Consider the following 22,636-nt stretch of genomic DNA (forward strand, 5'->3'; position numbering starts at 1 on the left):
TGAACTTTGTCAGATCAATTATTAAATATGGAGGGGAGAGAGTGCTTTCTGTCACTGGTTTGCTGCAGCAGTATAAAAAAAAAAAAAAGGCAAGTGCTTTGTCATCCCAGCAAAGGTTACAGAAACGACAGATAAGCACAGGGAGAAGGAGGGGTGGAGCGCATGGGTGCTCTGGGTTAATGAAAGTCTAAAGGCACACATGCTTGCTGTAGGGGATGTAAGCATTCTTGGGATGGACTTGTGACAAGAGGCACTGAAACTGCTGCTGCAGGGAAAAGGGAACTTCTCTCTTTTTCCTATATTTCCTTCCCGTCCTGTTTCTGTGCCTGTTACACAACACGAGCTCTGCGCAGCGTGGGAGTCTGCATGCGCAGCTCCTCATGTGAAGGAACGACCAGAGAGCCAGAGGTGTAACCGATCTGCATGGCCTAAACCTTCTCAGAAAGAAGAGAAAATGCTAATGATGGGGCAGAAGCTGTGAGTTCATCAGTTCATTAGTGACTGGTGAGCTGCATGCCTGTAGGAGCAGTGCTCGTCCCATCCGTGTGGCTGTGCCACCATGTCCCCTGCATGGCAAGGCCAGGAGGCTCGTCCTTCGAGCTGTGCCAGCTCCCATCAGCTCAGTGTCAGGGCCTGAAATAGCTGATTTGTCTGCTGTGAGAGCTTCCAGTTTAGCTCAGAGAAGATCTGTGATGACACAGTGCTCAGGGAGGGCTTTATTTTTGTGTTTGTCCCTTGCTGTCCTACCGAGGCAGCGCCCTGTGATTGCAGGGGCCTCGTTTCATAAATGAACGAAGCTCTGTCCTCAGGTGGTTCTGCCCTGTCCTTAGGTTGTTGCCCTGCTGCTCCTCGGTGGGAGATTGATTCCTGGTGCTCCCAGCTGAGTTCATCAACTTCAACTTCTGCTCTTTTTCTCTCCTTTGTGCATTTCTTACTGATTATAATCAGAATTGAGTATCCCCACTCAATAGGTTCAGCGTATCACGGGGTTTATCTCTATCTCCCCATCCCAACACACTGCAGCGATGCTCCTCTATCACCCTGTGCAGGAAACTTCACCGACAGCCCTGAGTCTGAGAACAGCACCACAACAGAGCACAAATGGCCCTCGTGCAACGCACAGGACGAGATGCTGAACCTGGCCTTCACCATTGGCTCCTTCCTGCTCAGTGCCATCACGCTGCCCCTGGGCATCGTCATGGATAAGTATGGCCCTCGCAAGCTGCGGCTGCTCGGCAGGTTGGTGTCCTGGGCACAGGGTGGGCTGGGGGTGGGTGGGGGCTGTTAGGGTCCTGTTGGCAATGACCCTGCAACCCCAGGAGCAATAGGGGGATTGGAATGAGAGCTGCTGGCTTTGCACTGGAGCAGCTCTGGGGTGGTTTGGGGCTGCACGGTGAGTTGCTCCGTCAGGGAAGGGTTTGAGACTCGGTGTCCAAGCTTCAGCTCCCTGGGCAGATGGAGCCTGGGGAAAAAGAGGAGTCACTTGTGAGTCACAGTGAGTAGCTCTTTCCTTAGGCTGGGAGCTGTGTCCTGAGAGGCACAAACCCAAGATGTTACATCAGAGCTAGTAAGCTGGAGACTTAACTCCAGGATAGGCACGTCCTGCCTGCCTTCCCTAGGTCCCTTTTTTTTGTCACTTGGCATCTGTGCCACTTTCTGAATTGGATAACCAGATCATCTGCAGGTTTTGTAATAGTATGTGGGGGTAATAGTGACTTGGATCCCAGCATTGCTGGGCTTTCAGAACCAGAAACCAGGCAGGGTGGGGAAAACAGAGCGAGTCTGACTCAGAGCTACCTGAGAGGAGTACTGCAACTGAGTCGCAGGGCCAGGGCTGCTGCTGCCTTTGGTCACCTCGAGGGGAAGGCTGGTAAAGCTCTGTGCTGGAAAACCAAATGCTTTTGGGTCCAGACAGAGCTGTGTCACAGCCGTGGGAGGGAATGTTGCTGCTTCAGCCCTTGTGCAAGGCTTCTCTGTAATCTTTGGGTATTTCCTTAGTTTTTTTTCTTTCCAAATCACCAGCTCCCTCTTACACAAATTGTGCAGAGCTTGCTCAACAAGGTGCTAAGGAAGGAGAGGGAGATGTGATTTAGCCCATGTCAAGCTTTCTGCAGGAGACTCATAGTTCTGTTTCCCTTTCAGTGCCTGCTTTGCTGTGTCCTGTGTGCTGATTGCATATGGTGCCAGCAACCCCAACAGTAAGTGGGCCTCAGTGCTGTTTGGGGCAGGTTTTGGGGCTGGGGAGAGCCTCAGGGTGGGCTTTGGGGTCATGGCTACATTTTTGGGGTGCGCAGAGCCATGTGCTCTATGTGCATATCTGGGATCCTCCTTATATGATGAGCTCATGAGCAGGAGGGAAAGCAATTATTTACGCAGTCTGATAGCGATAGTACAAGGGAAAAAGTTTTAAACTAAAAGAGGGGAGATTTATGTTAGATACTAGGTGGGAATTCTTTACTCAGGGCAGTGAGACCCTGGCTCTGCTGCCCAGAGCAGTGGGTGCCCCATCCCTGGAGATGCCCAAGGCCATGGATGAGCTCTGGGCAGCCTGAGCTTGTAGGGAGCACCCAGCCCATGGCAGGGCTTGGAACAGGGTGGGCTGTAAGATCCCTTCCAACCCAATCATTCTATGATTCTGAGACCATTCAGACAAGCTATATCAGCAAGCCTACTCACCACAGAATAGAGACCCATCCATCCAAGAGGCCACTGCGCCCAAGCCATCCTTCTCCATGTGGGTGGGAAATGTGTACTGGTGAGATGAGCTGGGGCAGGGGCAGCATAGCACATCCCAGAGTGCTGAACCACCTCTGAGGTTTTGTGTCAGGATCAAAGTCCAGGGGGCTCGGTGGTCTCCCTTCCCTCCCACCCTGGTAAAGGCACTTGGGCTTTGTCATTGCAGCTCTGTCTGTGCTGATATTCATCGCTCTGGCTCTGAACGGCTTTGGTGGGATGTGCATGACCTTCACATCACTCACGGTAAGCAAAGAGTTAACACCTGACTCCTGGTTTATTCCTTACTGTGTCTGGGAGCTGGGCTAGCAGGAAGGAGCAACGTGGATCTCTTGCCTACAGCTTGATGAGCACATGGGTTTGCTTGGTACAAAGGATCAGTTGCTCTTTTACCTGAAGGACTGGGTGTTAGTTGGTTATTCCAAGGCTGCTTTTCCCTTTACTTCCCCCCTTCTTGCAGTGGGGTAGCAGCTTCTTGTGAGTGCTTTTTGCATCCCTTCCCCAGGAGAATGGTGGTTCTCTGGCACAAAAGGGTGAGAGTCCCATCCAGGTTTCCTTAGAAATGCTGAGCCATTGAGTGAATTGGGCTCTGTCTGCCCAGCCATGTCAGTCAGCTCGGCCCATGGGTTGTGTTAGGAGCATAGGTCTACAACTGTCAGCTGGGGCTCTGTGTTTTGGGGTTCGTGTTGCCTGGAGATGGGAGCAGTATCGTTCTCCAAGTAGCTGCTTCATTTTCCACCTCATTACCTATGTCAATGAGGCTGAAAGAGGGCTGGGCAGAAAATCTCCTAGAAAACAGCCTGGGAAGCACTGGTTGAAAACTCTGATTTCAACTGCACTGCCTTGAGCTCTCTGTTAAAAGTTAAACTGCTAGTTAAGGTTACCTCTAATTTAACGTGGGTTAGGTGCCGGCTGACCTCCTGAGAGACCTCAACCTGGCAGGGGCTGTTTGCAGATCCCTGGGTGAACTGTGATGTTGCTGCTGCTGTTGCTTTTGTATTCAAAGCTTTCAAAACTGTGTGCAGATGTCAGTCTCTTGGACGTATGTAATGTTCTTCACTGGAAGCCTGGGCCATGCTCCCAGAGATCTGTGGGGCAAATGTCATCCTGCTTCAAATACAAGCAAGGAAGAGAGAAGCACACTGGTGCTACTGGGGGAGAGGACAGAATTCCCATCTCACGGCTGCCAGCAGTGCTTCTTGTCTCTCTGAGTGGTTATTAATGGGTCACTGATTATTTTGGAGCCACTGGTGATGATGGAGGGCAGGGCAGAGACTAGATGTGCTGTTCTGTGGCTGTTTAGCAGCGGCAGAAATAAACAAAGCCACTTATTAACACCCTCATTAATGAGCCAGTTTCTCAGCTCTGAGGAAGTACATCTGCAGGAAAAAGGTGAAACCTTCCAAGAAGTGATCCAAGTTGCTGTCACGAGCTGCCTTCCATGGTGATACGGGGCTCTCCTGCAGGTCCCTTCCACCTGTGGCCTGTAGGGATGGAGTGTGGCAAGGGAGAGACATGGGGATAGCAGGTTGCTGTGTAGAAGTGGCATTGAGCACACGTCAATGCCTGCTGCCAAGCAAGCTTGTGCTGGCTGATGCAGGTCCCGGCTGTTCGGTGTGCATGAGTCAAAGCAAGGTGACTTTGTCCTGCTAGCAATCTGGAGCGCTCCAGGAAATGGGTGAAACACACTTGTGCTGTTCCCTGTCACCCCGGGGTGGTGAGAGTGGTGCGTGGCTGGGATGTTCCATGCGTGCAGTGGTTGGATGCTTTTTTTGAGTGCTGGGGACCTGCCTGCGCGGCCACGGTGCGTTATGATGGAGAATCTGACCCTCTGTGCTCCTGTAGGAATTGAGGGATAAATGGGATTGCTGAGGATTACAGTGTGGGACTGCAATCCATGATAGGTGTCTGTTGGGGTCGGAGGTGTTTTTGGCACTGAGGTTTGCTGACAGCAGTGGCATCTGCAGGGGCGGGCTGCCTGCCGGGGAGGAGGGGGAGTGGTGATGTTCCTGCTTCTGGGAACAAGGTCAGGCTGTGCCTGCTGTTAAAATGCAGAGGGGAGCTTGCTGCCTCGTGACTTGCTCTTAGCCAATATACAGTGGAGATTGGAAATGGAAACAAGATCCGTATTGGTGGCTTTGACAGCAACACAGGAATCTGGCACTGGTTCTGCTCCGAAGCTATTCCATGCAAAGAAATAAACATGTGTGATAAATTACCACAAAGAGCCTTTTATAGATTGTTTTCTGTCCTGTTTTCCTTTCAAAGAATTGCAGCTGCTTTGCTCTCATTTCTGCTACAAACAGCGCCCTGTAGTCGGAGCGGGGGGGAGCATCTCTGTGTAGGGAATCTGCTCTGCTCAGAAATATTAGCAGCATTTAGGGCTCTGTGATCTTTTGTTTGTTGGAGAACGGGAACAGGAGTCTCCATATGTGTAGGACAAAGCAGGCAGTTTGAGGCTTTCCTGGAGAACATGTTTTTATTGTCTGTATTATTTCCAAATATACCCCCTGATAGGGAAGACAAAGCTTAGCTTGAATGGAAATGCCATTTCCAAGTCCAGTTCTCAGTCCCTTGATTTTTATTTATGGATTTTTTTCTTTCTTCTTCTCTTCTTTCAAACAGTCCCTGCAATAGGAGGGCAGCTGGTTTTGGTAACGCCATGTTTTTTTGTGGTGCTCTTTGTATAGGGAGCGTGTCCAGGGAAAAGATGAAAACATATAAAACTGATTGGAGGTCTTATTATAGGGCAAATGAGGAGAAGTCGTCTGCAAGAGGAAACAAGGAAGTGATTTTATCAGTTTGGGATTGCACACCTGTAGTAAAGGGCTCCAGGAAAAAACAGCCCTGGTGTGGCAAAATCAAGTATCTTTCAGACAGGGCACGAAGTTGATTATACCTGGAGTGTTATACTGACCTTTAAACAGAAGACGTAAGATGTTTCTTCATGGTAGGTCTTCCTGAGTTGAGACACTCGTACCAGCATAGGCAGAAGTCAGTGGGGGAGTCAATTCTGGCCTGCAGGAATAAGGTCAGACTGCGGATCAGATCCTTCTGTTGGCAGAAGGCAAAGATCCTACTTGCTCTGTGGTTTGTGCGTTTGTTTTCTTTCTTTATTTTCTCATCCCTAGGGTTCATGTTTTTCCAGTGCTCGCTGCTATGCTGGAAATCTGGCTTAGAAAATACTGCCCGTTATTTTAGTAGCTGGTCTTCAGCCTGGACCCAGGCAGGCACTGCCAGTGCTAACACGAGCAGGCTGAGGGATTTTCTGTCCAGACCCAGGCTGTTTTTCCTTCCCTCTGTCCCTTCAGCTCTCAGGTTTCCTTTCCTCCTGAGTGCTCGGTGTTAGCAGTTGCACTTGATAAGATCTTATCCAGCCCACTGAATCTCCTTGTCCAATTTTCTTTAATCCGGCCACTTGCTTGCTGCCAAACAGGATTTTCCAAAGTCTCAAGCCTTTCTAGGACTTGTCCCCACCGAAGCAGAAGCAGATTTGGGTTTCCCAGAAGTAGCTGCTTGCTTTCGGGCTCTCTCTGGGTCTCTGGTACCCCCAGAGCTGGAGGAACCACCTGGGAGCTGCTCATCTGCTTATGAAAAAGGCTTTTTGTCATCTCTGAGACTTTGGGGAAGAGCAACCCGAGCCAAGAAGCAGCTGTGTTTGTGCAGCTCTCGCCCTGCTCGCAGCTCTCCAGCAGCAGCAGCTGTTTGTTGTAATTTCTGGAGGTTATTTTAGGTTTGGGGCATTCGAGATTACACAAACACCCTGCCTGGTGACAATGGCCAGTCCCTGCAACCTGCAGATATTTCATCCTGCAGATGCTCTTTTCTGGGATGCATTGTTTTTTATTTTTATTTTTTTTAAGGCCAGCACTTCCAGGGAGGGATTTCTATGCCTGGTAACAGAAATTTGGATCGTTCACCATTTCCTGCCTGCAGCTCCCAAAAGCAGCCTGCTGGCAGCGCTCCCGGGTGCGGGGATGTGGGGATGGGTGTGGGGTTCCTTGCTGCAGAGAAGTGCAGCGTTTTGCTGCCTCCGCCGTGCCCGCTTGGGGCTCAGTGTCTGCTGCTGCTGCTGTTCTCTGGCTGGGGTTATCCGAGGACCTGGAGGCTGTGCTGCATAGAAAGCTCTGCAGTGAGGCAGAGGGATGATAAACAGCCAGATGGATCCTTGAGTGTTCCTGTGCAGGAATACTTGTGCTGTAAACACGCCGGTCCCGCTGTGACACAAGCCAGATTCACTTGCCTTATATGCTGCTCCTGGAAAAGATGGATTTGTTTTCCAGCACCGAAATGAGAATGAGATGAGAGCATTTGCTTGCTCAGACTCAATCCAATATTCTCCAAATCATTTTGCTGTCTTGAAAACAGATAAAATGCCGTTTAGCTTTCAGTGCTTGGAGGCACCTGCAGTGTCCTTGGAGACCCCAAGGCTGACGTGGTAGTGATGCCTGAGTGGATCTGGGGATTCTGTGACCTGAAAGAGCAGGAAGGAGGCAATGAAATCTCACTTATACAGTCTGTCTGCATGGGGGAACCTGGCTGGTATTGGCAACGTAGCAGCAACACCGTTCGTGTTGGTTCCTATTCCTTCTTGTTAGAGCAGGAGCTTTCCGGTCCACTGCAAAGATTAGGTGCTGACCCAAGGTGTATAAACAAAACTGGCAGCCCAAGGTGTGTTATGGATTGTGCAGCTGTCACAGCCCATCTCTAACAACTCTCAGCTAAAAGGAGAGTGATTGGCAGAGAACCTGAACACGGGTTTTTGGAGAGAAACAGAGGTGGTGGCTGTAACCTTGGGGAAAGAACCTTTAAGGAAAGCACAAGGACTGGAACAAAGGATCCTGTGCTAAAGGTGACCAATGCAAAGCATGCTGTCAGTCTGGAAGGAAGCAGTATTGTTTAGCACATAAATTGTGGGTTGTAGACATTCCCTGACACTGGAGATACCAATGCAGCCTGCAGATCTTCATCCTGATGAGCTAAGCCATTCTTGAACAAAACTTGGTTTTTTTGGGTTCTGGTACCCAGTATTATTATCTCTGAATGCCAGCATCTTCTCAAGAGGTTTCTCCCCTCCTCTTGCCCTCCCTTACCCAGGCAACAACCTGTTCCAACTGATTTTTCTGTCCCCAGCTGCCCAACATGTTTGGTGACCTTCGTTCCACGTTCATTGCTCTAATGATCGGCTCCTATGCTTCCTCTGCTGTGACCTTCCCAGGAATCAAGGTGAGTCTGTGGGATTGTGACTCATGACCGGTGCTTTTTAGCTGGAGATTTGTACCATTTAGCAATGATGTCGAAAGAAAGAGGGATGAATTGTTAAAGCACTTCTTTACAGATGTGCTGTTGCAAGATTCAGTTCCTGTGTGTGTTTACAGACTTCCAAATTTTCTGCTCTTACAGCCAAAATCATGCTTCTTTCTGCTTTCTAGGTTATATATGACTTTGGGGTCTCCTTCATCCTTATTCTGCTTGTCTGGGCAAGCTGTGCAGGACTAGTTTTCCTCAACTGCTTCTTCAACTGGCCACTGGAGCCCTTCCCAGGACCAGAAGACATGGACTATACGTAAGCATCAACTAGATGAGCCCTGGGGGCTAATCTTCCTCACAGCCAATATAGAAGAGCGGGCAGGGAATTCCCTTACATGTTACTTATTGCTGCCAGTTCTTCCAAGGGTGAGGATTTATGTCTCACATTAGCTTTATATCTTGGCTGGTGAATACCTGTGAAAAGTTTTACCTTCCAAAGCATTGGAACCATGAAGGAGAATGATGTGCCTGTGACAATAAGCATTCCTATACTGATTTGTGCCAAAGTGGTCCAGGTACATCTGTCTGATCTGGATCCAAATGACTTGTGGGTTTGTAGGTGGAAGCCTAGTGCCTTGCATCCCCCCATACCCCGATTCCCACAACTCTGCTGCCTCTAACTCCCACCCTGTGTTGCAGCCCTCGTTCTCTTTACTGCCCAACAGGGTGAAAATAAAGTTCAGCTGGCTGGGATTTGACCACAAGATCACCGGGAAGCAGTTCTACAAGCAAGTCACAACCGTGGGACGCCGACTGAGCGTGGGGAGCTCCATGAAGGGCCCCAAAGAATCAGCAGCCTTGCAAGAGAACAACAAGCTCTGCCTGTCCACGGTGGACCTTGAAGTGAAGTGCCAGCCTGACAGCACAGGTGTGGTTCACCACGTGCCCTGGGGGGATGCTGGTGCATGCAGGAGGCTGGTGCTCTGCTCCAGGCCTGTTTACATGAGGAAGAGCGATACATGTCCTGTATGTTGCCAGGGCCACGTGCCAGGCACAGCTATATAGAGAAGAATTCAGTGATATAAGGAATCCTGCTCACATATACTTGCTAAACTATGCTGTTGCCTGGTGTGGATGACCACATGGGTAATGGTGTGGCCATAGGGCAGCACATTTGGTCACTGTTGCCTCTTAAACAGGCTGCTGCCACCTCCCACCTTCCCTCCTCAGGGATATGGCAGAAGGAAATGGCTTGAAGTTTCCTATTGCTTTGCTCACCAGAATTGAGTGAGACTTACCTTGCAGCAGTTTTTGGTGACCAAACTCCCAGCATCTATCGCTATTCAGTAAGGAAGTTTGTAAGACAGCAGACAGTTGCTCTCTGCGGATTTGGGGGCTGCCACTGGCACCAAGCTGGGATGATTGGCCAGAAGGCCTGCTAAGCCAAGATCTGCAGCCTCTTCTGAAGTCATGCCTGTCTGTAAGACCACACTGCCTTTTTCAAAGACTCTGTTTTTCCTTCTGTAGCTTCTCCTTCCTTCATGAAGAGTGTCTTCAGCCCCATCTTGTTGCTCAGCCTTATCACCATGTGTGTCACTCAGCTGCGGCTCATCTTCTACATGGGGGCCATGAACACCATCCTTGAGTTTCTGTCCGGAGATGAAAGCCAAGGTAGGGTGACCTGAAGACTTTAATCTGCTTCCTTGGAACTGGGTGCTGACCCAGACTCGATCCTTCCCAGAGGTCAGCATGACTGATTACTCAGCAAACACCACCTACAGCAATTACTGGTGCGGTGACTGCTGCTGGTAGGGTCCAGTGGACGGCTGGAGCTGGCCCAGGGCAGAGGGACACAGTGAAGTGGACACTTGAATGTCAATCTAATTTTAGCCCAGTGTCTGTTAAACACTATTCCATGATATTCCTTCCGATAGCTGGTTGAAATGCCCTCTCAGGGTGAACTGTGGCTTTTTCTTTTTTTTTAATTGGGAAACCTATTTCATTAGGTATTTGCTTTACTTATCCTAAGCAAACACGGCATACAGAGCAGCTGACTCTATGACCATTGGCTGGGCTGGGTGTCTGGTCCCAGCAGCAGGGTGGGAGAAGTGAAGTCATGGCTGTTTTGTGCAGCCTGTGAGTGTGGGGAGGCTCAGGGGTGCTCGCTGTGCTGGACTTGTATTTATAGCTCTGATTCAGTACATGGAGCAAACAGGAAAGAGTACATTAGTTTACTGTTGCTGGAAATACAGAGGATTGCAAAACAAGACTTAGCTTTTTTTTCTTTTTTTTTTTTTTTGTCCTTTGTAGTAAGATCCAGTTTGAACTTGTTAAATCTGGATTGCATGAAGCTGATAAATCAAGAGGCACTCCTCTGAAAACAGGAGTGAGCTCTGGGGGAGGGAAGGAAACTCCAAGCCCTGGCATTCCCTGAATTGCTTTGTTTGAGCGTTTGACAGCCTGCAGCATTCAGCTCTTTATCTCCTGGCTCAAGAGCCAGTTTAGGCATTAAACAGTAAACAGGACAAACTTCATGCTGCCTACCTTTCTCAGCACAGCTCAGTTTTCTGCTTACCTTGTAATTCTTGTTCTGTGATTTTTTTTTCTTTTTTTTTCCCCCCTGGTTTGCTCTAGTTATTTCCTCTCCCCCTTCCCAGTATTTTAAGATTAATATCAATTTATGCTGCCAATTCTGTTTCAATCAAGTTCTGTGATTTTTTTATTTATTTTTTTTTTTTTAAAGAACTTGTATCTATTGGGTAAATTGTTTTTCTATGCCACCTTAGAGATTTCTTCCCATTCTCTCCTTCCTCCCCCAAATGCAGCCTGGGCTCGCAGTGCAATCCACTGTCTTGGTGTTTCCATGGCACCAGCAAAACAGTGGTTTTGTCTGGTCACAGCAGTGTTAGGCTGTGAGAGCCATTCCAAGATGCACGCAGATCTCTAGAAATGTAATCCATGCCCATCAGGAGAGGATGGGATGCTGCTCCCTCAGATTCCTTGTTTGTGCATCGTTTACTTGTTTGCTCAGAGCTCCCCACCTGCAGTACTCAGCAAGGGGAGGGAAGAGCTGTCAGTGTTGTTAGGTCAAAGAAAACTGCAATATACCCAGGAGAGAAGGATTTGAGGGAAATCAGAGAGCATGAAGTCTTGAAGCTGCAGTGAAGCACTGGAAGTTCTGCTTCTCATGCATCTCATATTGTGAAACATTGAGGTGGAAAAGCAGTCAGTGTGTGGCTCCTTATCTTCTGGAAACCCCCAAAAGGTGGAGGGGAGAAGCTAGAGAACACAGAAGCTCTCTAAATAACCATGTAACTGTACCATGGGAAGGCAGGAGAGAGGAGACCTGTTGTTTGAGACTTCTAATTTGGCTTTGCCTTTTATAAATCGTCACCTCGCTTCCAAATCTGGTTGTACTTGGAGACCTTGGGAAGAACCAGGACAGGCTGGAAAACTTGGCTGTATTGCTCAGGGCAGTTTGACGTAATAACTTACAGAACAGGTGGTATAAAGGGTTGTGCCTGTGTCTGCAACCTTTTCTGTTTGCTCTGCTTCTGCTGTACCTGCTGGTGTTTGCTTCATTTTTTTTCCTCCTTAGGAAGTGACAGTTTTTATGATAGATAAATTGAGGAGATTGTTCCTATAGGACCTCTTTTCTTGCTGTCCCATAAACTTTGTTCCCTGCTTGAAGCTGGCTTCTGCTCCCTCTGTTTAGAGCCTAAGATTAAGTGTTCAGAGTAGCAAGAGAAACAAAAGTTGACAGCATGGCTTGCTTCTTACCCTCTGTTAAAAAATAACCGTGCAAGAGCAAATCAGCTTTTGGAGTGTTTGTAGAGGGTGATGCCACCTGTTTCTTTTGGCTCCAGCAGATGGGATGTGGGGCCACGTCAGGGCTTGCTTGTGCAGAGGTAATGGGGACAGGAATGTGAGCTCAGAGGCTGGAGCTGGAAGTTCTTAGTTTCCCAGCCAGCAACTGGAGCCAGGAAGGGATCATCTGGTGCCATGCCTGGCACTGTGAGGCAGCCCTGCTGGGGTTTGCTATGACTGCATAGGAGAGGAAGGCTTCTTGGAAACCTCTCTCCCAACACCGCCTTGATTTTGGGACTTCATGGCTGTACTGCTTTGAGAGCCCCAGCGATGCATTGGAGGGATAAACTAAAATTCTTCTTGGCTGCTTTTGCTTACAGTGCTGTAATTCGTGAGCGCTCTGTGCTGAGACAGTAGGTTTTGGAATCACATCCTTATTTCAGAGCTGTGGTGCACTGACTCACCAGCCCTTCTGTGTGATGCCTGCAGATCCATCGTGTGGGCTGCAGAGAGGAAGTGGGAAAAGCATTGTGGGGTGGGGGAGCTGTCTGATAACAGGAGGGGGGATGTTTCTTCTAAGTCTGCTGGCATCAGCTTTCCCCTAGAGAGCCATGTAGACATTATTCCTATGTTTAATACGCAGGGAATTGTTATCAGTTGGAAATTTTAATGATTGCTCACAGATGCTGTGTTATTTGCTGCTGATTTCCTCCCGTAGAGGCACTTCCTAACTAATCCATTCTTCACAAAATGGCATAGATTTCACCTTCCCAGCATGGTTTGTCCTTGCATCTTCTGCAGGTCAGAAGCTCCAGCATCTGGAGCTCCCTGCCAGGCAGCAGAGGAGATGACTAAGGCAGGGATGCTGGGCAGGATGCATCACTTGCAGAACTTTCCCTGCTGCTCGTAGCCAGCAGAAACCTCACTGGCACAAGGCAGTTTTTTGGGTGCCCCTGCTGGTCCTGCCTGCTGTTGGGCTGATGCTCCTCTAAAAATACAACAGAAGGAGGTCTTCTGCATCCCAGCTGCTTTCAGCCCTGCGGGTTAATCTGCAAGTACACAGAATCTGGGCTTCTAGTAGGAAAGGTGAACAGTGAGGAGGAAGTTTCTTTTCTTTTGTCTTTGTTTTCCTGTTACTGATGGTTTATCCCTTGAACTGACACCCTTAGCATCTTTTTTATTTTTTTTTCCCCTGCAGTGAGTCTCTACACTTCCATTTTTGGGGTACTGCAACTGCTGTGCCTGCTGACAGCACCTGTGATTGGGTACGTCATGGATTGGAGGCTGAAAGAATGCGATGATGGCTCTGAAGATAATGAGGAGAGCAACGCTGAGCAGTGAGTAGTGAGCACCATGCAGGGCATACAGCCACGTAGCAGGCCTCTTCTTCTGAAGATATGTAGAAGAAAAGGATGTTGGTTCACCAATATAGAAAAGAAAGCTTGAAGGAAGACTTGATAATTGCAAGGAGAAAGGGACTGCATCTTCCGCTTTTGCTAAGATCAGTTAAGAGGAGCAAATCTAAATTGTAGCAGAGATTCAGACTTTCCTTCTAGTATAACAGCAGCAGCACTGAAATAATTGCCATTTGTTCCTTACTTTTCACCGATGGAGATCCTTTTGTCTCCATAGGCAGACCTGCAGACAAAGTGGTTTAGATAGCAAGATTCATGTTATATCAACTGTGAGTTTCAGCAGCTGCTGGAAGTGCTTTTCCTAATGCAGGTTTTGTTATTCTTCCAGAGGTGACAAGAAAAAGAAAAAACGTGACCGTCAGATCCAGAAAATCACCAACGCCACCAATGCCTTTGCATTCACAAACGTCCTGCTGGTTGGATTTGGAGTCACCTGTCTCATTCCCAATCTACAGCTGCAGGTGAATAGGTCAAATGGAGGTGTGCTGGAGGGGCTGGTGGCAGAGGTCCAGCCAAAATGTCAGGCACGGTGATGCTGGGATAGCTGGCAAACCAGCAGAACTATCTGGTGGCAGGAGGGCGTTCTGGCACTGCTGGGAGATCTCTGTGCTGCTTTGGGAACCCTGGCCTTAAAACTGAAACAAATAGCACCATTCAGTTGACACATCGTGAAGTAACCTAGAGAAGTTAGTGCAGTTAAAATGGCAGAGTTGATCTGTGGTTTATACATAGAGTTCGTGCAGCTGAGCTCTGTAACTACACATCCTATACTTCCCTATTGAGGTGCTCTTAGCAGTGCCTGTGCTTTTGACCTGGGCTTGATTTAAGCTGCTGACTGTGACGCCAGTACGTACAGCAGGTTATTTCTGCATCAAATGCTGTGCCCAATGGTACCAGTGGGATTATAAACCTGTTATAATATTTATTTTGTGACACCACCTGCTTTTGGCAGATGAGTTCAGTGGTTTTTATACTATCCCTAGACATGCCCTGGTGATGTAAGCAAACAGGTGTTGTTTGTTCATATTTGCATGTTGTCTGCAATAACTTGTGGAAATTTAACTAAGTTGGACATAAGTTCAGAATGTTGTGACCCCTGCTACTGTTTCTTGGGTATGTGTCCTTGAAACAGTGCCATCTACAAAAGAGAGAGGCCTTATGCTCTCTAAGGTTAACCATACACGACATGTCAGCACAGTAAGGAACAACACTGCTTTTAGAGATGAACACGAGTTATTTCCTTGTGCCGGTGTTCAGGTTTGGGCTCTGGCTGCTCAGGTCTGCCTATGTGCTAGAAAGGAGAGCGCCTATTAGGAATGGTTGTGTGTTGGGGTCTGGTACCCCTTGGCATCTAGCACTTGACATTTTATTCTTCTCTTTGCAGATTCTTTCCTTCATATTGCACACAATTGTGAGAGGATTTATCCACTCAGCAGTGGGAGGCCTCTATGCAGCTGTGTAAGTTTCTGCTTACCTATAATATGAGGCTGGACAGATAAACTGGTTTGAGGTGATAAGAAGTCCTGGTGAGAGGGAGATCGGGAATTGAAGTCTGTCAGAGGGGAAAAATAATGCAGTTTTTATTCCCTGTCCCTGCTGGGCATGAGAGTAGCTGGACTGAAGTCCTGGCTGTTACATTCCTTCTTTGGAAACTGATAACCCCTTTGGCATAACTGCTGCCAGGACAGAGGCATAACGTATCAGTTGTGCAGGTGAGACTCGGCCATTGGCACTAGGGTTATACAGTAAGAGCTCAAGGCTTTTTCTGTTATAATGGGTAGCTGTGTGTATGTGTCTGGGTAAAGCACTGTGAAACATTAACATAATTGAGCATATTGCTGCTGGTCTGCTCTGAAATTGCACTAGTAAAGCATTGCCCAATTAGTGAGGCATACTCCCTTTCCCAGGTGGATCACCCATCCTGCTTCCAACTTATCAAAGCTATCGATAGCTGGATCTAAATACTCTCTTCCTTAGTAAGCAATGTTTTTCACTTTGAAAACAGATCTGCCTCTCTGTCCTGAGCTGCTGGGCAGAAAACAGGAAGAAACTGTTGGCTTTCAGAGGATCACAGAGTGGTTGAGGTGGGAAGGGACCTCTCAGTACCATCTAATCCAACCTCCTGCTCAAGCAGGGTTAGCTAGAGCAGGTTGTCCAGCCCTGTGTCCACTTGGGTTTCGAGTATCTCCATGGATGGAGGCTCCACATACTCCTTCTGTGAAAGGTTTTGGTCTCAGTGCCTGTGTATTCCAGATTCAAAGACAGTATTAAATCAAAAACATGCAAACTTTTGGTTCTATGGTAGCTGGAAACAAAATGTTTCTGTCCTCATTGTGGTAAATGTCTGCTGTTGTAGATATCAGCTTGCTTATAAGCTAAACTTCTCTGACCATTGCAGCTCTTTCCAACTTCTTTATTTTTGGTTTCAGTTTGACTTATTTGAATACTGGAAAGTTGTGATTGGTTTTTTTCTTTCCAACCTGACTTTTTCTAAACACTGGTCAGTTGTGAAAAGAGACAGATGTTGGACTGCTCCTAAGATTTATTTTTCCATTAGTAGTATCTGATATTCAGCACTTTCCAATGAGCAGTGTTGTTTAATTTGACATGGGATCTGACTTGTCCTCTAAAAAGGAAAACACACAGTAACCTGTTGTGCAGGTTTCACTCACTTCTAAATGGGGCGAATTGCTGTGGCCAGATGAAAATGATTGCATAGCTGCTAATGCTGTCATCTGGATAAAGAGGCTCTGCTTTTACCTAGTAAATGTCAACACTGTTTTCCCTTTGCAATAGGAGTAGTTGTATAAGCACTTCCATCTGTCTTATGGTACAACAAAACAAGTGCTAGATCTGGTATATCTTAAGTTTTTGAATTCAGGATGAGGATTGTCTGGAAAGAAGGCATCTGTTCCATCACCAGCTGTGCTCTGATCTAGAGAGCATTATGCTCACCACCACGTATAACTAAAATCTCTAGAATAAGAGGTAGCTGTATATAAGTTCAGGAGAGAAAAGTTCTTCATGTTATGTCTCTCTTGGGACTGTGTTCTATTGTGCTGGTCTACTGGGAGTGCAACCTGAGCTGGGTGTTGTGAGCAGTCAAGGTGACATATAATAATGCTATTGCTTTTTCTGTTGACAGATACCCCTCTACTCAGTTTGGTAGCTTGACAGGGTTGCAGTCGTTGATCAGTGCCCTTTTTGCCCTTCTGCAGCAGCCTCTGTTTATGGCAGTAACAGGACCTCTGGAAGGAGACCCTCTCTGGGCAAGTTATTCTTAAATGTAATATGCAGTTCCAGTTGGTGAAGATGACTTGGGTTCATTTCTCTGAAAACAAAATCACCCCTTGTGCGTGGACCAAGGTTATAAACAGCAGGGAGTGTTGTGTCCCTCAGTCTGCTGTTACCTTGGTGCTGTCCAAGAGACCCTTTCCTGTGTGAGTAATGAGGCCCTGGGAGGGAATGGCATTAACCCTTCTCTGGTGTGTGGGAAGGGAGAAGGCTGCTGTTTATTTCCTCACAAGCAGTTTGCACAGGAGGTCAAAATCTGTAAGGTAAAAATGAGTTAATTTGTCTGGCCCTCAAATGCAGTAGAAATTCGCTATTCTCTTGATAACAATAAACTCTAATGATCAGTAAATTTTGGCTTGCTGATGCTAATGTTGGGAAAGCCAAGTGGCTTTTGAGGGTAGGACAAATGTGTGGTGTATTGCTGAGAGTCTGGGCAGCTCACTGACACTAATGTGTCAGTTTTCTGGAGAGTCTTGATCTCTAGGCTGCATGTGCCTACATCTGCTCTCCAGCAACACATGGCTCAGTGATGCTGGTGGAAAAGAAACGTACCTTGAGCAGCCCTACCTGTTGTGTGCAACAAGAGACTCTTGCAGCCAAGATCCAGAGCAATGAACTCTTGCATTATTTAATTTATATGCTCTGGGCACCAGAGTATAAATAAAAATACAAAGGCTGTTGTTGCCAATACAGAGAGCAGGGCGTCTCCTGGTTTGCCTGTAGCTGAGTGACGTGAGCTGGGTTCTGACACTTGGGCATGCATGACTTGGTTGTTGTTTTAACCTGTCTGTTTTGTCTATCTTCCTGCAGGTGAACGTTGGCTTGCTTGGTTTGAGCTTACTGGGTTTCTGCCTTCCGATCTACCTGGTCTGCTACAGACGCAGGCTAGAAAGAGAAAGGAAACAGAAGATTGAAGATTCCAAACTCTTCCTCAAAATCAATGGCACTCCCAATGAGGAAGCCTTTGTTTAAACTGGTGCTTCAAATGCAACCTCCCCTGTACAGGTTCCTACCATATCCGTGGGTTCTACCTGTGGTGTAGGCCAGGCTTTTTCTCTCCTGGCTCTGTTCATCACTGGAGTGAGGGCTGGACATCATGACTGAGCTTTCCTCAGATATATGGCAGGAGGAGACTTCACACTCCTTACTCCAGAACACAAGACTTTTTACAAAGGCCACACAGATATTGTGTCTTAAATTACCCCCTGATCACACTCTCCAGCTGCAGAGGCTCTGCATAGGAAACTGAGAAGGAAGAGATGGATGGGGGAAGAGGGAAGAAAGACCTTAATTTGAATTTGCAAATGTAACATGCTTGAAGTCTGTTTCCCTCCTCTTCTCCCAACCTTGGCTGACTGTCTCAGATGTAAGTTGCACTCTCCTCTTTTCCTGAGGCTTCATAATGGTCTTTCTGCTTGATATGTAGCTGAACTCAGCAGTTTTACTGCCTACCCAGAGGTATCCCAGACTGTTTCTGAGGCAGGGAAGGGGATTTATTCCTTCATATGTAAGCACGGCTTCAGTGTATTGCTAAATGTTGGCTGCTGGCACTGACAGCTCCCCAGTGTTTTATTACTACAATGACACAGACTGTGAGCAATGGATCTGCCTTCCACACAGAAATGAAGAGCCTACTGAACTGTTCTTGGTCCTACACCAAGCCTTCAAAGGCCTGGTATTCCTCTCTTCCCGTCCTGTAAGCCACCTGTACACGTTGTAAACTGCCTGCAGTCCTGGAACTGTTGCGATAGGAATTGGATCTTGTTTACCGATGAAGTGCTTTTGAGACTTGTTGCCTTTTGCCTCTTCCTCCCTCCAACATGACCCCAGGAGGGGAGCAGCAGCGTGTATTTGCTGAAGTGGAGAAGCTTCTTGAAGCCGGTTCTGGGGCTCCAAATACCTTGGCGTTCACTTGTCGTAAGCTGACTTCTTGTTGAGAAGAGTCAAGAGTGCAGCACACTCCTTGTGTTTGGTAACTGGATCCTGTGGATGTATGGCAGGGTGATGTGGCAAAGTAATTCTTCCTCTAGCCATAGCTTATCTATGTTGTTCTGACACAGGCTCCAAGCTGCTGAACACCAGGTTACTCTGACTGACCAAAAAGCTGCTGGTTTGGCTGTATTAAAAGCCTTCGATGTTGTCGGTGCTCTGTCTGGACAGAGTGCATGGTGAGCGACTGTATGGTGAAGCTGACTTGTAGAGCAATACATGTGGGTAAAGGTGCCCCAGGGCCCATCCGCCATAGAAGGAATACAAAGGGAATTCTTAACCCGCTTATTTTTATAATGGTTTTCCTAGGCCTTGCCTAAAGTAGACATTCCTCCCTTTCACCTTCTCCTCGAGGTCAGCAGCTCAGCCTCGGTATCTTGTGACTCACGTTAGCCACCACACGTTGCGTGCAGCACTGCAGTGGCTGAACTAGTGACTGCAGGGAAGTTGGCGGGGAGCAATAAATCAGTGATGAAGGTGGAGTGTCTTCTGAACTGCCAACTCCGGGTTACCGGGATGATGGGCTGTGTGGGACGGCAGCGCCATCTTGAGTCGCTGCCCTTGGCCACCCGGTGGCAGTTCAGTTGGTGTTCCACTCACGGTACCTTTTAGTCTCCAATAACTTATTAGGAAATGAGTTGCCACTTGAACATTTTACACATCTGTGGATTATTATTATTTTTTTTTAACATGTTGCCTTTATTAAATGTGTTTGTTCCTAGGCAGCCTTATTGCCTGCTGTCAACACTACGCTGTTCCGAAGATTTTCATTTTTCTGTTGGCCTCTAGCTTTGGTGATGATTTGCCCACGTTCCCAGCTTTACACCCTTTGTGTTGAGTGATGATGGAGGCAGCCTTTTGGTTTGATTTCCTCTTCTCCTGGTACAAGCCCAGAGACCCACCAGCACTAGTACAGCTTTGCTAGATTTCCAGAAGGTTTTTGCAGGTTTCTGCATTCTGTGTTATTACACTTCCTTCTTCTAAAAACATGGAAAAGATTTCTACTTTTGCTCCAAGATATTTTACATGACAATGACATTGCGTATCTTTTTTTTTTCTTTTCAAGAAGCTCTCAGACAGGTGAGCAATTCTGAGCTGCATCCCTAAGCAGACAGATTGGAAGGACGGCTGTGTGCTAACTCAGCAGCAGCTCCTTTTCAAAATAATGAACATGATATCTTCCACTTGAATTCCTGACATAAATGCCTCTGCAAAATAGAGAAGTACAGAGAGTGACACATTTTCATGAGGGCACAGTGGAGATGCAGCTGCCTTTGAAGTGCATGTAGCTAAATTAAACAGAGAGCACCCTTTTATTCCTGCCATCTACCTCCCTACTGCAGTTCTCAGTTCCTGCCCTTTATTAGGGAAACTGTCTAATCTGATATTGTTTCATCTGATAAGACATTGGGTATATGTGGTTGTTGTCTCTGCTGATGTGTCACAGTGTGTAGAAGCTGCCGGTCAGCTGTGAAGAATAGAGCTCATGCCTTTGAGTCGTGTGTTTTTTAGACTGTGTTTTAGACTAAGAGTAAAGTGTGCCTTTGGCTTGCAGTTTTAAGGACAGGTGGGTACACAAGGAATTTTAGCTGTTTAGGGTTAAGCAGACTAATGGGAGTGCTTTGTCACAGCAGCCCGAAGTCAATCGCTGAAACTTATTGCTGTAGAAACGTGATGGAGAACAGATTATTGTTATTATTTAAACACAAGGGACTCGTTGAACAATGGCTTGATGCATCCAATAACTCAGGGAGATTTTAGTTGCTGTAAATAAGAAAGTTACACCAAGAAAAGATTAATCTTCTTCTGCACACTCCGTCTCCAAGAACATGTGATCAGAGATAGAGGAAAATATACGCTGGGTTGGGTGGAATGCTGATCTGACCTCGTGGGGTTTAACTGACTCTGACAATTGTGAACTGAATTTTAAAATCAGTCTCAAACTTATCTACAAATCTGTATCTGCATGTAAGATGTGCACCAACTGTGCTAATTGCGGCGTAATTGCTTAAATGCTGAACCTTATGTAGGCGTGGGCAAGAAGATGAAGTATTCTGGCTTCAGCCTTTTCTAGACATTGCCTTGGATGCTACAGAAACAAACACTGGTTGAGATGGTCCTGTTAAATATGATTGTTCAGGGGTAGTTTGCCTTGCTCTTTGATGCCTGTGGAAATGTAACTGCAAATTCCTTACATTTGGAATGGAAAACAGCATCGCTGCTGCCTAGCCAAGTGATGCAGGACTAAGAAAATTCCCAGTGCACTTCTTGGTGTGCATGAGCCACCCCTGTTGAAAAAAATAAAAGGACAACCAAACACATTAATTAGATCAATAATGCATTTGCCTGTAATTCCTAAATACATATCAACGTGTGTTATTCCTAAAGGCTAGAATGCCTTGTTGAATAGGCATCCGACCTATTCATAGGAATAGGTTGTTGAATTGTGGGGGTTTTTTTTTTTTGGTTTGTTTTTTTTTTTCTTCACCTCACTTCTATTAAAAATGTGAAGGAATGGGCCTGGAAAAAGCTTCATCTTCTGAGCAGAAGCATCCCCAGGTGAATGTAATGAAGCAGAAACGTGATCTGTGGGTGCCTGCTCTTTGTAGGGATGTTACCGTGTGGAGGTGGTGGCACCTATAAATGCCACTTCACTTACCCCTGGTCTCTGGAAACTCATGCATTTAATGTTTTGGGGTTTGTTTGTTTGTTTTTAAGAGAAACTGAATGGGGAAGGAAGGGCAATAGATTTCTCCTGCCCCTAATTTGTCAGTACCTAAGCCTCGTCAAGAGTCTGCACAGTTGTAATGCAACAGTGCTATTGCAGAGAAAACCTGTGCTGTTTTTTTCTTGTTTGGAGACCTGTAACAATATTCAGTTATAGTCAGAGTATCTGGATCCTTAAGATGTAACTGGATATGGATATATATGAAAATATCTTGCAGACAGTCCAACTTAACAGCGAAGCTACAGCAAGAGATGCAATAATATTCAGCTCTCACAACAAAGCCCAGCCAATATCCTCTGTCTGCAAAGGAAACATGTAGGATAATGAGTTCTTGGTTTTTTTTTTTTTTTAACCAAGACAGTAGATCACTAAAATGTTTGCAAGTAGGAGATTTCCCTTTTGACAGGCTGATGGATTTGGGAAATACGACATAAAATATAAAGCAGATACTGCAGGGGAAAAAGAATGGCATCTTAAAAACTGCAAGTTCTGTTGTTTTGTTGTTCCCTTTGAGTGGTTTCTTTTTTAAAATGTTATTTTCCTGCATCTGCAGAGCTTTTGCTCTTCCCCTACCTCTTTGTTCAGAAATGCATAGTTCTGCAAAATACAAGCTAATATCACACTGGAATTCCAAAAAACAATAGAAATAAAGCCACTCGAGATAATGCTTCACCATCATCACCTTTGGAAATAGCTCAAACAGTGCTGTGTTCTGTAGGTGCAGTCTGTCATGTTAACTGTAACCCCACAGCTCCTTCTTTTTCTGCCTGTGCAGCTCTGCCTGTTGTGCAATCTGTTTTTATCAGGTGTGTTGCGCTCCATGCTGTCATCCTCCTCTTCCTCATGCCTGCCACTCCCTTATTACTCCTGGAATAACCCACTTATTCAGAATCCTCCTCTCGTTGCCATGATTTTTGTTACATAGCCTGTTTGTCAGCACTGAGATGTAAGCACTCTGTGGCAGGCCGGTGTCACCTTTTACGTGTCTGTAAGGTGATGTGCGTTCTCACAGTGCTATCTACAAATAAATGTGGTATTAAGTTAACCATTAGTTTTCCTTCTGAGGCTGGGCATCCTGAAAGCATCTCTTGCTTCCTAACAAGCCTATGTAAGCATGTACGCTTCCTGTGGTGCCATCTGCCACGTTGCTCGGTTGCCCTTTGAACGTTTCCTTGTGCTTTTCTTCGCTGGGTGGGAGCTAACAGCAAGATTTCAATCTGAGAGAAGATCTTTAATCGTTTTTAGTAATTGTTAATTATTTCGAGAGAGTGTTGAGAAAGATTGGTGCTCATCAGACAGGGTGAGCCGGTATTGAGGGGTGGAAGATGAACATGTTTGGGTTTGAATATATATATATGAAGGATGAACCCCTCCATGGGATTGAGGCTCTGTGTCCAAAGAGGGGCAATGAGGCTGTGAG

General features: G+C 46.8%; 1 protein-coding gene across 1 annotated transcript in view; it reads left to right on the forward strand.

Moving 5' to 3' along the window:
- Positions 1-22,261, forward strand: part of SLC43A2 (solute carrier family 43 member 2) — a 29,254-nt gene extending 6,993 nt beyond the window's left edge. Inside the window, exons 3-14 of the mRNA XM_052688738.1 lie at positions 1,050-1,239; positions 2,143-2,198; positions 2,903-2,979; positions 7,867-7,959; positions 8,166-8,299; positions 8,709-8,911; positions 9,511-9,654; positions 12,989-13,127; positions 13,534-13,666; positions 14,590-14,663; positions 16,351-16,474; positions 17,310-22,261. Of these exons, the coding sequence (XP_052544698.1) occupies positions 1,050-1,239; positions 2,143-2,198; positions 2,903-2,979; positions 7,867-7,959; positions 8,166-8,299; positions 8,709-8,911; positions 9,511-9,654; positions 12,989-13,127; positions 13,534-13,666; positions 14,590-14,663; positions 16,351-16,474; positions 17,310-17,471 (1,529 nt within the window). The 3' untranslated portion in view covers positions 17,472-22,261. The remainder of the gene's footprint in view (positions 1-1,049; positions 1,240-2,142; positions 2,199-2,902; positions 2,980-7,866; positions 7,960-8,165; positions 8,300-8,708; positions 8,912-9,510; positions 9,655-12,988; positions 13,128-13,533; positions 13,667-14,589; positions 14,664-16,350; positions 16,475-17,309) is intronic.
- The last annotated feature ends 375 nt before the right edge of the window (positions 22,262-22,636 follow it).

The sequence above is a fragment of the Tympanuchus pallidicinctus genome, unplaced genomic scaffold (genome assembly GCF_026119805.1).
Source record: "Tympanuchus pallidicinctus isolate F22 unplaced genomic scaffold, pur_lepc_1.0 scaffold24, whole genome shotgun sequence".
NCBI lineage: Eukaryota > Metazoa > Chordata > Aves > Galliformes > Phasianidae > Tympanuchus > Tympanuchus pallidicinctus.